General features: G+C 41.0%; 1 protein-coding gene across 1 annotated transcript in view; it reads left to right on the top strand.

The window, feature by feature from the left end:
- Positions 1-15,728, top strand: part of kcnq1.1 (potassium voltage-gated channel, KQT-like subfamily, member 1.1) — a 293,916-nt gene extending 278,188 nt beyond the window's left edge. The window contains exon 17 of the mRNA XM_030130954.1: positions 14,870-15,728. Within this exon, the coding sequence (XP_029986814.1) occupies positions 14,870-15,130 (261 nt within the window). The 3' untranslated portion in view covers positions 15,131-15,728. The remainder of the gene's footprint in view (positions 1-14,869) is intronic.
- Positions 15,729-16,961: the final 1,233 nt, after the last annotated feature.

Below are 16,961 nucleotides of genomic sequence, written 5' to 3'. Positions count from 1 at the left end.
TGTCTGTTATTGTGGACATTTAGTCTGTATAATGTCTGTTATTGTGGACATTTAGTCTATATAATGTCTATTATTGTGGACATTTAGTCTGTATAATGTCTATTATTGTGGACATTTAGTCTGTATAATGTCTATTATTGTGGACATTTAGTCTATATAATGTCTGTTATTGTGGACATTTAGTCTATATAATGTCTATTATTGTGGACATTTAGTCTATATAATGTCTGTTATTGTGGACATTTAGTCTATATAATGTCTATTATTGTGGACATTTAGTCTGTATAATGTCTATTATTGTGGACATTTAGTCTATATAATGTCTGTTATTGTGGACATTTAGTCTGTATAATGTCTATTATTGTGGACATTTAGTCTGCAGAATGTCTATTATTGTGGACATTTAGTCTGTATAATGTCTATTATTGTGGACATTTAGTCTATAATGTCTGTTATTGTGGACATTTAGTCTATATAATGTCTGTTATTGTGGACATTTAGTCTATATAATGTCTGTTATTGTGGACATTTAGTCTATATAATGTCTGTTATTGTGGACATTTAGTCTATATAATGTCTATTATTGTGGACATTTAGTCTATATAATGTCTATTATTGTGGACATTTAGTCTGTATAATGTCTATTATTGTGGACATTTAGTCTATATAATGTCTGTTATTGTGGACATTTAGTCTGTATAATGTGTATTATTGTGGACATTTAGTCTGTATAATGTCTGTTATTGTGGACATTTAGTCTGTATAATGTCTATTATTGTGGACATTTAGTCTATATAATGTCTGTTATTGTGGACATTTAGTCTGTATAATGTCTATTATTGTGGACATTTAGTCTATATAATGTCTGTTATTGTGGACATTTAGTCTGCATAATGTCTGTTATTGTGGACATTTAGTCTATATAATGTCTGTTATTGTGGACATTTAGTCTATATAATGTCTGTTATTGTGGACATTTAGTCTGTATAATGTCTATTATTGTGGACATTTAGTCTGTATAATGTCTATTATTGTGGACATTTAGTCTATATAATGTCTATTATTGTGGACATTTAGTCTGTATAATGTCTATTATTGTGGACATTTAGTCTGTATAATGTCTATTATTGTGGACATTTAGTCTGTATAATGTCTATTATTGTGGACATTTAGTCTATATAATGTCTGTTATTGTGGACATTTAGTCTATATAATGTCTGTTATTGTGGACATTTAGTCTGTATAATGTCTATTATTGTGGACATTTAGTCTGTATAATGTCTATTATTGTGGACATTTAGTCTGCATAATGTCTATTATTGTGGACATTTAGTCTGTATAATGTCTATTATTGTGGACATTTAGTCTATATAATGTCTGTTATTGTGGACATTTAGTCTATATAATGTCTGTTATTGTGGACATTTAGTCTATATAATGTCTGTTATTGTGGACATTTAGTCTATATAATGTCTGTTATTGTGGACATTTAGTCTGTATAATGTCTATTATTGTGGACATTTAGTCTGCATAATGTCTATTATTGTGGACATTTAGTCTATATAATGTCTGTTATTGTGGACATTTAGTCTATATAATGTCTGTTATTGTGGACATTTAGTCTATATAATGTCTGTTATTGTGGACATTTAGTCTGTATAATGTCTATTATTGTGGACATTTAGTCTGTATAATGTCTATTATTGTGGACAATTAGTCTATATAATGTCTGTTATTGTGGACATTTAGTCTATATAATGTCTGTTATTGTGGACATTTAGTCTGTATAATGTCTATTATTGTGGACATTTAGTCTATATAATGTCTGTTATTGTGGACATTTAGTCTGTATAATGTCTGTTATTGTGGACATTTAGTCTATATAATGTCTATTATTGTGGACATTTAGTCTGTATAATGTCTATTATTGTGGACATTTAGTCTGTATAATGTCTATTATTGTGGACATTTAGTCTATATAATGTCTGTTATTGTGGACATTTAGTCTATATAATGTCTGTTATTGTGGACATTTAGTCTATATAATGTCTGTTATTGTGGACATTTAGTCTATATAATGTCTATTATTGTGGACATTTAGTCTGTATAATGTCTATTATTGTGGACATTTAGTCTATATAATGTCTGTTATTGTGGACATTTAGTCTGTATAATGTCTATTATTGTGGACATTTAGTCTGCATAATGTCTATTATTGTGGACATTTAGTCTGTATAATGTCTATTATTGTGGACATTTAGTCTATATAATGTCTGTTATTGTGGACATTTAGTCTATATAATGTCTGTTATTGTGGACATTTAGTCTATATAATGTCTGTTATTGTGGACATTTAGTCTATATAATGTCTGTTATTGTGGACATTTAGTCTATATAATGTCTGTTATTGTGGACATTTAGTCTATATAATGTCTGTTATTGTGGACATTTAGTCTATATAATGTCTATTATTGTGGACATTTAGTCTATATAATGTCTATTATTGTGGACATTTAGTCTGTATAATGTCTATTATTGTGGACATTTAGTCTATATAATGTCTGTTATTGTGGACATTTAGTCTGTATAATGTGTATTATTGTGGACATTTAGTCTGTATAATGTCTGTTATTGTGGACATTTAGTCTGTATAATGTCTATTATTGTGGACATTTAGTCTATATAATGTCTGTTATTGTGGACATTTAGTCTGTATAATGTCTATTATTGTGGACATTTAGTCTATATAATGTCTGTTATTGTGGACATTTAGTCTATATAATGTCTATTATTGTGGACATTTAGTCTGTATAATGTCTATTATTGTGGACATTTAGTCTATATAATGTCTGTTATTGTGGACATTTAGTCTGTATAATGTGTATTATTGTGGACATTTAGTCTGTATAATGTGTATTATTGTGGACATTTAGTCTGTATAATGTCTGTTATTGTGGACATTTAGTCTGTATAATGTCTATTATTGTGGACATTTAGTCTATATAATGTCTGTTATTGTGGACATTTAGTCTATATAATGTCTGACTGTGTGAATATGCAAATAAACAGACTAAAAAGCCTACATCACACAGGTAACGTCATCTTCTCATGTCTCTGCAGCTCCAACATGACCAGACATGTGGTGGTTTTCACCTCTTTCAATAATTTTTCACACCACTCTCAAAGAATGTCACATATGTCAGGCTAACGGCTGTTTTGGTGTTAATGACGTGATTCACATGTACTGACAGATGGAGTCAAATGAGACATTTCACCAAAAAATGTCAAAATCTGCTCTTTCACCGTCTTTAACACAAACTGCAGCTTCCTTGACGTGTACAATTACCATTTAGATTGACAAGCATCACGTGTAAATGGTGGCACAGTTCCAACAGGATCAAAAACACATTTACCTCCTCATCCATTTGTGTTATTGTGTTTAACCCATAAGGACCCAGTGGGAATTTGTGGCAGTCACCAAAAGAATTTTTCTCTTTATTTAACCTCTCCTACGTGATTTATCACTATTTATTATAATATTATCTTCTGGATATCTTCTTTTGCATTTTTTCCAGTGGAAGTCATGTATTTTCCTATGTTTAATTGGCTGATCGTGCAGATGTTCATAAAAGCTCAGAGTAAAGCCCAACGTTATTATATCAAAACAGAAAAAAACTGAAGAAATAATGACTTTTTCAGTCAAATCTGTCATTAACTGAACATAAACCCAGTGTGTCCATCCACTGTCACTGATCCAACTCCATGGGTTTGACTGGAGAATCAATGCTGTAGAAGATGACGGTGTTTCCACGGTAACTGTGGAGCCTCTGAACGTCCAAATGGGTCATATCTGATGACCATGAAAACATGAAAAACTGTATTTGACACCAATTATTTACATGGATTGTTAGGATCAGTGGATCAGCAGGTGTGAATGAATGAATGAATTTATTTTTATTTTATTTAAGCTTCATCAAATCATAATATGAAGAAGTTGGAAAAAAGGAGAGGGCAGATGTACGCACTTTTTTAAAAGCCCACCCCTCTCCAGATTTAAAGTTAAATACATTTAGATCAGTAGATGCTTTTGGTTGACAGTGGATGTTTGGGTCTTTATGGGTTAAGTTCGGTCACATGGGTCACAGTGGAAGGGGTTCAGCTCTTTATTTCAATATTTGGATGAGGAGGTGAAGCACAAACTATGACCTCTAATGTAATGAAAAAAAAACAACTGAGCACCATTATAGTGATCATATTTAACACCGCCAAAGAATTCCAGATACTTGCTGAATGTTAATACACAGTTAAGCGTTTGATAACAGTAAATATTGGTTTCTATGAAATATAAGCAGGCTAATTATCAGGCTAGCTAATATTAAATTAATGCTTGAATCTATCAATCAATCAAAAGCTTATTGTGTATCACAGTTATGACAAACTCAGTACATTTGGATAACAATAATTCCTAGTCTGTCTAATATTTTAAACCTGCAAGACAAAGTCAGAGGTTAAAAAAATGCTAAACCCACACCTTTGTTGTGCAGTCCAAATTGAAAGATTAAATATTACTATTTTTCCAAGCATCCATGTCGTGCCATGGAGAAGCGTAGAAGAGAAGTCTGATGAAATCCTGTTAGCAGTTGAAAACCACAGCTGTCCTTATTTTCCTCGCTTTCAACTGTGTCTTTAACCACAGTCTGTGACACATGGGAGAGTTTCTACAGCCACATCCACAGAAGGTGGGAGACTTATTGTTTCCTGTCGGACCACTAGTCATATCAAATACAGTGATTATTATAGTTTCCATCATCAGTATTTCACCTGTTGAACTCACACAGGCCATAACCCAGTGGTTCCAACCTTTTTTTACTCCTGACTCCATTTTAACATCACAAATGTCTGGTGACCCCAGACAATCAAAACAGACTTTTTTTTTTAAACTAAAATTAATTTGTTCTTGATCATGTAATAGTTAACTATACTATGTTGCAAATAAACGTTAATGTTAAGAGGACATTTAGTCTGTATAATGTCTATTATTGTGTACATTTAGTCTATATAATGTCTGTTATTGTGGACATTTAGTCTATATAATGTCTGTTATTGTGGACATTTAGTCTGTATAATGTCTATTATTGTGGACATTTAGTCTATATAATGTCTGTTATTGTGGACATTTAGTCTGTATAATGTCTATTATTGTGGACATTTAGTCTGTATAATGTCTGTTATTGTGGACATTTAGTCTGTATAATGTCTATTATTGTGGACATTTAGTCTATATAATGTCTATTATTGTGGACATTTAGTCTGTATAATGTCTATTATTGTGGACATTTAGTCTGTATAATGTCTATTATTGTGTACATTTAGTCTATATAATGTCTGTTATTGTGGACATTTAGTCTGTATAATGTCTGTTATTGTGGACATTTAGTCTATATAATGTCTATTATTGTGGACAGAGGCAGTAAATCCAGGTGTAGATTACTGCACAAAGGCTCAGGATCTGTCCAGTCAGTCCAGCTGGGATTTACAAGGAGGACAATTAATACTGAACAAACAAGAACTGAAACTATGAATGATGAAAGAGCTGCAGCATCTGAAACTGACCACAGTGAACATGTGACACAAACAGAAGCACAGTGCTGCAGTTTCAGTTTCAGTTTGTCTGTTATATATTGGGATTGTTTCTGTCAACTCACCATAGATTTTTTATTAATAAGTTTTTATTTTTATTTTTAGCAATTACTAGAATTTCCAGGCGACCCCAAGGTTAAAAAACACTGTCATAAGGTATCAGGGTGCTGTGTCCGACACCGTCTGCATCGTCTTCTTCTTTGTTAGCAATTTCTTCAAACATATTCTCAGACAAAGCTTCCGGAGGGATTCATTTCAAATTTTATTTGTAAGTTCATTGGGATAGTGTCTCCAAAGTTTGTTGATAATTTTGAGAAAGTCTGATTTCAGAATTTTTTTTATGAATTTTTGAATTGTAAAAAAATTGCCTATACTTATTATAAATGGTCATATTTTTATGGCTTATAACATGGAAATGGTTAGAAATATCAATATATTGTGCCCTGTTAATTAGTTAACTTATCCTGCAGTGAAAGTACCACCTATTTCTACTGGGAGTTCGATCTCCTGCATCCAGACCACAGGACTCAGAACCTGACAACCTCGCAAATTCAACTTGTTATTGATTCTTGATAGAACATGCTGATGAGCAACATTGGTCCTATTTAATTAATTTCTAGTCAGACTAAACTGAAGCCGATGTCCCCCCTGCTCTGGATGTGTTCTATATGACTTTATTTCAGGGAAAAAAAAGCATATTGCAGTTTATCACAGGAGGTAAGTACTGTTTTGATCTCCTTTGAATGGTATCATTCACACAGACAGACAAGGCAGGTTAATGTCTGTAGCACATTTCATGTACAAGACAATTCAAAGTGCTTTACATCAAACATTAAAAGCATTTTCAGCAGGGAAGCAATAAAAAAAGTATAGGCATGAGAAAAACAAACAAACAAAACGAAATGAAATCAGATAAATAGATAAAACAGATAAAACAGATAAAAACTTTAAGCGTAAAAGAATAAAAGAATCCAAAGTCTATTCAAATGCAGCTGACAACAGGTGGGTCTGGAACCTGGAGTTGAATAAACTGAGTGTTTCAGCCGATCTGAGGCTTTCTGGGAGTTTGTTCCAGACATGTGGAGCATAGAAGCTGAACGCAGCTTCTGCAGGTCCGGTTCTGACTCTGGAACTGACAACAGACCAGGGACCATGTTCCTACAGATTCTTAGTGCAGAGTTTCTCCTAGTTTCCAAATTCTAAGAAAACTCTTAGAATCATGATGTTTTCTTAGAATTTCCCCTAAAAATGAAGTCGATCCTAGTAAAGATAAAAGCTATTCCCGAAGAATCCTGGCCCTTAAAGAGAGCTCCTAAGGTGAGATCTGTTCAGAGCAGGAAGAGGACTTTTAAGGGGAAGAGGACTGTTAAGGGGAAGAGGACTGTTAAGGGCCTTAGGAGTTCCCTAAGCAGAGGACAAAATGGAAGAGGCAGGAGGGAGACTCTGCAAACACTGGATGACAGTGAATTCATTAAACACGACAGAATCCTGTTTGGGGTTGATCTCATTACAGATGTTCTTACTTCTCCAACCCAACACCACAATGCAACACCACCCAAATGAAAGTCGTCTCAACACTGAGGGATCTGGTAACAATGATGACCTGGGTCTGTCCCAACCCCCATCTGCAGGGTCATCTACCAAACACTGACAGCAGGGTCATCTACCAAACACTGACAGCAGGGTCACAACCTCCTATTTTTAGACACTTAGTTTCATTTCCACTGGATGCCCACACTTTACAAGTTCACAAAAGGACATTTATGGACATGGCAGGATTTCCTGGTGTTGTGGGTGTAATCGATGGCCCCAGGAACAAAACTGAGCTGAAATGTTGGAAGTGCAAAAATTACCAAAATGCCAATTAATATGAGCAAATAAATAGAACTCTTACTATGTGAATCCTGTGCCAGTGGACCTGAGTTTTTTCACACAGTTTGTCGGATCATTTTAAAGTATAGTTTACTATTCAATGAACAGATATTTTCTTTTATGTCAAATATTATTTACAATTCCACAGTCTTCATAAGATTAGATTCTATGATTAAGTTTATCCATTTGAGGGTCCATCTTTTGCCCATTATCACCAAAAGTATAGTTTTTTCTAGCTTTAAGGATCAACCAATCACAGCTTTTGAAATGATGACTCATACCTGTGAGCAGGTGGACCACACCTCCTCACTAACAGGACTTTCTGTCCATTCCTGCTCAGAGTTCTGACAGTGTTCTGGAATCACTCCTAAGATAAGACTGCTTGCTAGGAATTTTTAGGTTACGTTCGGAGCTCTGTGAGAGGATTCTCAGAATCTGTAGGAATACAGGCCCAGATCCAGATGACCTGAGGGGTCTGGTGGGTTCATACTGGGTCAGGAGATCACTGATGGATTTTGGTCCTGAACCATTCAGAGCTTTATAGACCAGCACCAGAACTGTAAAGTCTGTCCTCTGACGGACAGGCAGCCAGTGGAAGGAGCTCAGAGTTGGACTAATGCGGTCCAGTGGAAGGAGCTCAGAGTTGGACTAATGCGGTCCAGTGGAAGGAGCTCAGAGTTGGACTAATGCGGTCCAGTGGAAGGAGCTCACAGTTGGACTAATGCGGTCCAGTGGAAGGAGCTCACAGTTGGACTAATGTGGTCCAGTGGAAGGACCTCAGAGTTGGACTAATGTGGTCCAGTGGAAGGACCTCAGAGTTGGACTAATGCGGTCCAGTGGAAGGACCTCAGTTGGACTAATGCGGTCCAGTGGAAGGAGCTCAGAGTTGGACTAATGCGGTCCAGTGGAAGGAGCTCAGAGTTGGACTAATGCGGTCCAGTGGAAGGAGCTCACAGTTGGACTAATGTGGTCCAGTGGAAGGAGCTCACAGTTGGACTAATGTGGTCCAGTGGAAGGACCTCAGAGTTGGACTAATGTGGTCCAGTGGAAGGACCTCAGAGTTGGACTAATGCGGTCCAGTGGAAGGACCTCAGTTGGACTAATGTGGTCCAGTGGAAGGAGCTCAGAGTTGGACTAATGTGGTCCAGTGGAAGGAGCTCAGAGTTCGACTAATGTGGTCCAGTGGAAGGAGCTCAGAGTTGGACTAATGCGGTCCAGTGGAAGGACCTCAGTTGGACTAATGTGGTCCAGTGGAAGGAGCTCAGAGTTGGACTAATGTGGTCCAGTGGAAGGAGCTCAGAGTTCGACTAATGTGGTCCAGTGGAAGGACCTCAGAGTTGGACTAATGCGGTCCAGTGGAAGGACCTCAGTTGGACTAATGTGGTCCAGTGGAAGGAGCTCAGAGTTGGACTAATGTGGTCCAGTGGAAGGAGCTCAGAGTTCGACTAATGTGGTCCATATGATGTTTCTTCAATTTAATGAATTATATGTGAAAAATAAGTCTTGATAGAACATGCCATCGGGCCTATTTTTTACTGTTTCCTTTTTACTTCTGAAATGTTTTAAATATCTTTTAAGCTGCTGGTACCTTTCCATCCACAAAGATCCAGTTTGCCAGATGCAGTTGAGTTAGAATAAGTTGGTGTCAAATGCATGTTTTTCCCTCATTTCTTTAAGACGTGTAACTTTACTTAAAGCTTCATCTGCTCCCTCTGCTCTTTTCCATCACATGTAAAGTGGCTGAATGACAACTGGATGTGTTTAATGGATTGAAAAAAAACTTTGTCAGCACAACAATAATGCACAACAAGAATACCACTCATCACCACGCATTCATTAGTGCACTTGGCACCAGGACACCCTAGGTTGGAGGTCGATGATTGACTTTGTTGTCGTGTCATCAAATCTCCGGCCGCGTGTTTTGGACACTGGGGTGAAGAGAGGGGCGGAGCTGTCAACTGATCACCACCTGGTGGTGAGTTGGATCCGCTGGCGAAGGAGGAAGCCGGACAGACTGGGCATGCCCAAACGTCTTGTGAGGGTCTGCTGGGAATGTCTGGCAGAGTCCGATGTCAGCGCGGTCTTCAACTCCCACCTCCGGGAGAGCTTCTCCCAGATCCCGGGGGAGGCTGGGGACATTGAGTTCGAGTGGACCATGTTCTCCACCTCCATTGTCAAAGCAGCTGCTCGGAGTTGTGGCTGCAGGGTCTCAGGTGCCTGTCGTGGCGGCAATCCCCAAACCCAGTGGTGGACCCCCGGAAGTAAGTCAGGCTGAAGAAGGAGCCTTGTTGGCTCGTGGGACTCCCAAGGCAGCTGATGGGTACCAGAAGGCCAAGTGTGCCGCAGCCTGAGCGGTTGTGGAGGCAAAAACTCAGGTCTGGGTGGAGTCTGGGGAGGCCATGGAGGAGGACTATCGGTCAGCCTCGAGGAAATTCTGGCAAACCGTCCGGCGTCTCAGGAGGGGAAAACAGTTCCTCACCAACACTGTTTACAGTGGAAGTGGGAGGAGCTGATCTCAACTGGGGATGTTGTTGGACGGTGGAAGGAATACTGTGAGGATCTCCTCAATCCCACTGTCACGTCTTCCATGGAGGAAGCAGAGGCTGAGGTCTCAGAGGTGGACTCGTTCATCACCCAAGCTGAAGTTACCGAGGTGGTCGGAAAGAGCACCGGGGGTGGATGAGGTTCACCTTGAGTACCTATAGTCTGGATGTGCAGGGACTGTCTTGGCTGACACGTCTCTGTAAATTCACGTGGCAGTCGGGGACAGTACCTCTGGATTGGCAGACCGGGGTGGTGGTCCCCCTTTTTAAGAAGGGGGACCGGAGGATGTGCTCCAACTATAGGGGGATCCCACTCCTCAGCCTCCTGGGGAAAGTCTATTTCAGGTACTGGAGAGGAGGATCCGACCGATAGTCGAACCTCGAATCCAGGAGGAACAATGCGGTTTTCATCCCGGTCGCGGAACACTCGACCAGCTCTATACTCTCCATCAGGTGCTCGAGGGTTCATGGGAGTTCACCCAACCAGTCCACATGTGTTTTGTGGATTTGGAGAAGGCGTTCGACCATGTCCCACGTGGTATCTTGTGGGGGGTGTTTTGGGAATATGGGGTCCGGGGCCCTTTGCTAAGGGCAGTCCGGTCCTTGTACGACCGAAGCAGGAGCCTGGTTCGCATTGCCGGCAGTAAGTCAGACCTGTTCCAGGTGCACGTTGGTCTCTGGCAGGGCTGCCCTTTGTCACCGGTTCTGTTCATCATTTTTATGGACAGAATTTCTAGGCCCAGCCAGGGGCCGAAGGGGGTCCGGTTTGGGGACCACAGGATTTCGTCTCTGCTTTTTTGCAGATGACGTTGTCCTGTTGGCCTCATTGAACCTGGACCTTCAGCGTGCCCTGGGGCGGTTTGCAGCCGAGTGTGAAGCGAGCGGGATGAGGATCAGCACCTCCAAATCCGAGGCCATGGTTCTGGACCAGATAAAGGTGGTCTGCCCTCTCCGGGTCGGCGGAGAGTCTTTGCCCCAACTGGAGGAGTTTAAGTATCTCGGGGTCTTGTTCACAGTGAGGGAAGGATGGAGCGTCAGATTGACAGATGGATCGGTGCAGCGTCTGCAGTGATGCAGTCGTTGTACTGGTCTGTTGTGGTTCAGAAGGAGCTGAGCTGAGAGGAGAAGCTCTGGATTTACTGGTCAGTCTACGTTCTTACCCTCACCTATGATCATGAGCTTTGGGTCAGGACTGAAAGGACAAGATCCCAGATACAAGCAGTCCATATGAGTTTCCTCTGCAGGGTGGCTGGGTGCACCCTTAGGGATAGGGGGAGGAGCTCAGTCACCAGGGAGGAGCTCGGAGTAGAGCCGCTGCTCCTCCACATCCAGAGGAACCAGCTGAGGTGGCTTGGGCATCTGTTTCGGATGCCTCCTGCACTCCTCCCTGGGGAGGTGTTCCGGGCATGTCCCACCGGGAGGAGACCTCGGGGAAGACCCAGGACACGTTGGAGAGACTATGTCTGTGGGCTGGACTGGGAACGCCTCGGGGTCCCCCCGGAAGAGCTGGAGGAGGAGTCTGGGGAGAGGGAAGTCTGGGCGTCCCTGCTTAGACTGTTACCCCCGCGACCCGGCCCCGGATAAAGTGGAGGATAAAGAATGAAGAATACCACTGCACATAGTCAAGTCCAAATACAGTCACTGTGATCAGAACAAACTGAAAAAAAAAGCACTTAAAGGTGGGGTGTGAGATGTTTTCCTGGAGCATTTTTTTAAACTATATTGCTTAAAATCCCCTTCACACCCCAATTCCAACCAATTAATTAAATGCTCTAACACAAAAATAAAAAATTAGTCACCTGTGGAACGGACAGGACTGAAAAAATCTATCAAACTCAACTGCCATTTGTCCCTCCCCCTCTGTACGTGCATCGTGTGTTCTCAGAGGCTTGGAGCACTCGAACAGGAAACAAAGCCAGAGCTGGGCTATAGTAGTTCTATTAGGATGGAAAGTTCACCAGCAAACTGTTTTGTCACCAGTGTTGGGCAAATTACTTTTAAAAAGTAATTAGTTAAAGTTACTAATTACTTTCCCAAAAAAAGTAATTGAATTAGTAATGGAATTACTCCTTCATAAATGTAATTAGTTATCAGGGAAAGTAATTATTGCATTACTTTTATGAAAAACCTTCAAATATGTAAAAGGAAACTCACTTCTGAGCGTGTTTCACAGTCAGTTAGAGAGTAGAACAGCAGACAGGGACTGAGGACCAGGACTGGGGTGAGGATGGGGTCCACCAGGGCCAGGCTGGGGTCCACCAGGGCCAGGCTGGGGTCCACCAGGGCCAGGCTGGGGTCCACCGGGGCCAGGCTCGGGTCCCCCGGGGCCCGGCTTTTCCACCACATGAATGCATATGTGCATTTCTAGAAGCAGATGCTCCTCCAGTTAATCCACATCTGCACTTTTTTCAGTCACTCCTCCTGATCCAACAGGAAATGGGTTCAGTCCAGTCAGACTGTCACTGAGAACTCCTCCCCTAAATTAGCTGATAACTCCTCCCCTAAATTTGCTAATAACCCCTCCCCTAAATTAGCTGATAACTCCTCCCCTAAATTAGCTAATAACTCCTCCCCTAAATTAGCTGATAACTCCTCCCCTAAATTAGCTGATAACTCCTCCCCTCAATTAGCTAATAACTCCTCCCCTAAATTAGCTGATAACTCCTCCCCTAAATTAGCTGATAACTCCTCCCCTAAATTAGCTGATAACTCCTCCCCTAAATTAGCTGTGCATGTAGCTGCGTTCAGGTGCCTGTGTTGTGCTGGTTCAGCTCAAACTGGTAGATGTCATCAGTGGTTCAGGTGAAGGGGGCGTGGCCAACTCAGACTCATGGACACACAGGTGAAGTGTGAAGGCAGTGTGGGGGATTAGAATAGAAGAAGGGCATGTAAATGAACGGCTCGCAACGAATAGGTTCTTATCGTTCACTTAAAAGAGCCGTTCAAAAGACTCGACTGGTCCGTGAACGTCACACCTCTGCCTGTCTGAGCGAGAACAGATACCAGCTGTTAGACATCAGTGCATAGGAACACACCACAGTTCACTGACGCTAATGGGAACAGCACTGGAACGTTTCGAATAGTAATTCATTAGTTTCGCCGTTACTGGAAAACAATAACGGTGTTAGTAACTGGTATCTGGTACTAGTTTTTTGGTATCACCTCCTCTTCTGAGGTTCCAGGACTGGGGACCAGATACTAAAAGGTGACATGTAAACACTGCAGACCTCTGATTGGTCAGAGTCGTCTCTGTGCCCCGCCCTTTTACAAAAACAGATGCAGAAGTTTCCAGTAAATCTGTCGGTAGGTGAATCCACATGATGACAGTAAACTGTAAAACTACTCCATTCAGTCAGGAGGTTCAGTCTGTGGTGGCCAACGTAAAAACTCAGCATGAGTTTGACGAGACAACACACAACGAGCGAGTTTATCAGCGACTCTGAGCAGACGACACAGAAGTAATGTGCTGCATCGCTATGACGACCAGGTACTGTAAAGTGGGTAGTATCCTGGAATGGAAACGGTCTGGAACAGGACCTGGTACCAAAGTGGAAACGGTCTGGAATAAGACCTGGTACCAGAGTGGAAACGGTCTGGAGTAGGACCTGGTACCAGAGTGGAAACGGTCTGGAATAGGACCTGGTACCGGAGTGGAAACGGTCTGGAATAGGACCTGGTACCAGAGTGGTAATGGTCTGGAATAGGACCTGGTACCAGAGTGGAAACGGTCTGGAATAGGACCTGGTACCGGAGTGGAAATGGTCTGGAACAGGACCTGGTACCGGAGTGGAAATGGTCTGGAACAGGACCTGGTACCAGAGTGGAAACGGTCTGGAATAAGACCTGGTACCAGAGTGGAAACGGTCTGGAATAGGACCTGGTACCAGAGTGGTAACGGTCTGGAATAGGACCTGGTACCGGAGTGGTAATGGTCTGGAATAGGACCTGGTACTAGAGTGGTAACGGTCTGGAACAGGACCTGGTACCGGAGTGGAAACGGTCTGGAATAGGACCTGGTACCAGAGTGGTAACGGTCTGGAACAGGACCTGGTACCGGAGTGGAAACGGTCTGGAACAGGACCTGGTACCAGAGTGGAGTCGAGCCGGTTCCATGTAGTGGAACCGTGGTATGAGTCAGCTTTTTTTTAATGGACGTCAGTTTCAGCAGGATCTAGTGTAACTTCCCTCTTGTCCCCGTACGGCTGTGTTCCACATAATCATGGGGCATATTCCCATCTGGAGGTGTCGTGTGCATTACTGTGGTCTGAGCTACTTCATTTCTTTATTTCTAAAGTAAAAACACCAGGTTTATTTTTCTCTACTGTGCCCATGCCACTGACAGCTGGCAGACCATGAAAATGTAATCACTGGAGTGAAAACTCTGTCTTAAACTGCATTAGAATAGTTAACTCCACATTTAAATATTAAACAGAACATATTGACTTCATTTGTCTTATTTTCTGTTTTTTTTTAGATCCCACTTTTGCAGTTCACATATGTATTTAAATTCTTGAAATAAAATCTTGCTTGATTAATTTTCATTCAAGGCATAAACCCCCATTGCACTACAGCATTTAAATCATTTGGCCCAGACTGAAGGTTAATTCATGCACAGATAGCCTACATGGTAATTACTTCTCACTTACAGCCAATTACATACAGAACTTCGCTCTAGCGTGCTCCTCTTGACTCTGAAATGTACCTAATTTAGCTTGAATGAGTAAAAAGCATCATTAGTGTCGCATCAGAATGTGAGCCAGCTGTCCTTGTAGTTGAATTCATCATCTTGGTCTTCATCGTTCCACCTCTCACAGATAACACACATGGACCAGGCCCTGAGCCGCATCGCAGAATCCCTGTCCTTTCTGCTGGACCAGAAGGATTCCGCTGGGGGCCAAGGTGAAAGCAGGCCGAGAGCGCCACTCGGACGGACCTTCAACGTCCTCCAGAGCCAGGACAGTCTGCCGAGTTACGAACAACTGTCGTCTTCACCTTCATCCTTCACCTTAAACTCTGCCACCGCCTCCACCTGCCCCCAAAACCCCATCACCACTAATGAGGAAGAGCGCTGCTGAAATCGGATTTATCTGATTAGAATTCATCCACACAGTCAGCAGTTTAAAATGTTGCCATTGTATGTTTCTGCAAACCTTGGATTTGTATCATCTCGTTTGTCATTTAAGTGGAAGCTGCTTTTTTCACTCTTTTTTTTTTTTTTGCTCTTGAGGTGATTGTAATAGATGATACATGAGTTTGCATCAAACCCCCATGCAGTAGATGTTTAAGTTTAGGTTATAAAACCCCTTTGGTGAAGGTTTGGAAAAGATTATGGTTCAGTTTAACTACATACAGTATTCATTACTCATTTTTATGAAATGGCGTCTGTGCAGAAGTGCCTATCCCAGTGGTTCCCAACCTTTTTTGGCTCATGACCCCATTTTAACATCACAAATTTCTGGCGAGCCTAGTTCAGAAAAGCATTGAATGTATAGACTTGTGTAGCCAAACCTATGCCCATGCTTTGTTAGCTCTGTACCAATGCTATAAATCGGTCTGACACCCTTCAATATTGTTCTAGAATTTAGTTTAGTTCAGTGGTTCCAACCTTTTTTGGCTCGTGACCCCATTTTAACATCACAAATTTCTGGTGACCCCAGACATACAAGACAGAGACTTTTTTTTTTTTAGTTTTTGCTAAAATTAATTTGTTTTTTTTTATCATGTAATAGTTTGCTATACTATGTTGCAAATAAATGTTAATGTCAGAGGACATTTAGTCTGTATAATGTCTATTATTGTGGACATTTAGTCTGTATAATGTCTATTATTGTGGACATTTAGTCTGTATAATGTCTATTATTGTGGACATTTAGTCTATATAATGTCTATTATTGTGGACATTTAGTCTATATAATGTCTATTATTGTGGACAGAGGCAGTAAATCCAGGTGTAGATTACTGCACAAAGGCTCAGGATCTGTCCAGTCAGTCCAGCTGGGATTTACAAGGAGGACAATTAATACTGAACAAACTAGAACTGAAACTATGAATTATGAAAGAGCTGCAGCATCTGAAACTGACCACAGTGAACATGTGACACAAACAGAACCACAGTGCTGCAGTTTCACACTCAGTTTGTCTGCTATGGACTGGGATTGTCTCTGTCAACTCACCATAGATTTTTTATTAGTAAGTTTGCTTTTTTTAATCAATTATGAGAAATTTCAGGTGACCCCATTTGAATTCCAGGTGACCCCACGTGGGGTCCCGACCCCAAGGTTGAAAACCACTGATTTAGTTTATTAGTTTATTGTATCATGGACAATCCCAATGACTTAACTGTATCAATAACAGTCAAAAGGGGCAGCTTTAGCCTACATAGCTAGTATCCTGCTGTAGTCCCCGGCACCCTAAAAAACAATATATTACAGCAGATTAATTAAAAAAAAGAGAGAGTTAAGACAACTAAGAGACAAAATAAATCAATAAAGATAAAAAGGTGAAACAGTGGACCATCAGTCCAGTCATACAGACACAGCACTTAGAATCCAAACATCCAAAAGCAGGACATACAATGGAATCACACACTATACATCAGCCCTGAATCACAGACAGGGAGGTCCACGTTCTGTCGGCTGATTGGCTCGTTCTTGGGTGCTGCTGCAACAGAGGATTTGGAAAATAGTGTCAGGAGAGAAGAAGTAGAACACGCTCATCATGCAGTGCAATGTGGTATAAAAATGAATAAGCCCCAAGAAAACAAAATGACACATATAAATACACATGTCGCTGTCAGAGCTCTCCAGTTTCAGTTCGTAGCTCCAGCTTGGAGACTTTGAACTGACAGTTCTGCCACCGTACAACTGAGAAGTGTGGACTTATTCCAGCAGACTACCTCCACAAACC

The sequence above is a fragment of the Sphaeramia orbicularis genome, chromosome 3, assembly GCF_902148855.1.
Source record: "Sphaeramia orbicularis chromosome 3, fSphaOr1.1, whole genome shotgun sequence".
Classification (NCBI taxonomy): domain Eukaryota; kingdom Metazoa; phylum Chordata; class Actinopteri; order Kurtiformes; family Apogonidae; genus Sphaeramia; species Sphaeramia orbicularis.
The sequence above is the reverse complement of the archived record's forward strand: the minus strand, read 5'-3'. Positions and strand labels throughout refer to the sequence as shown.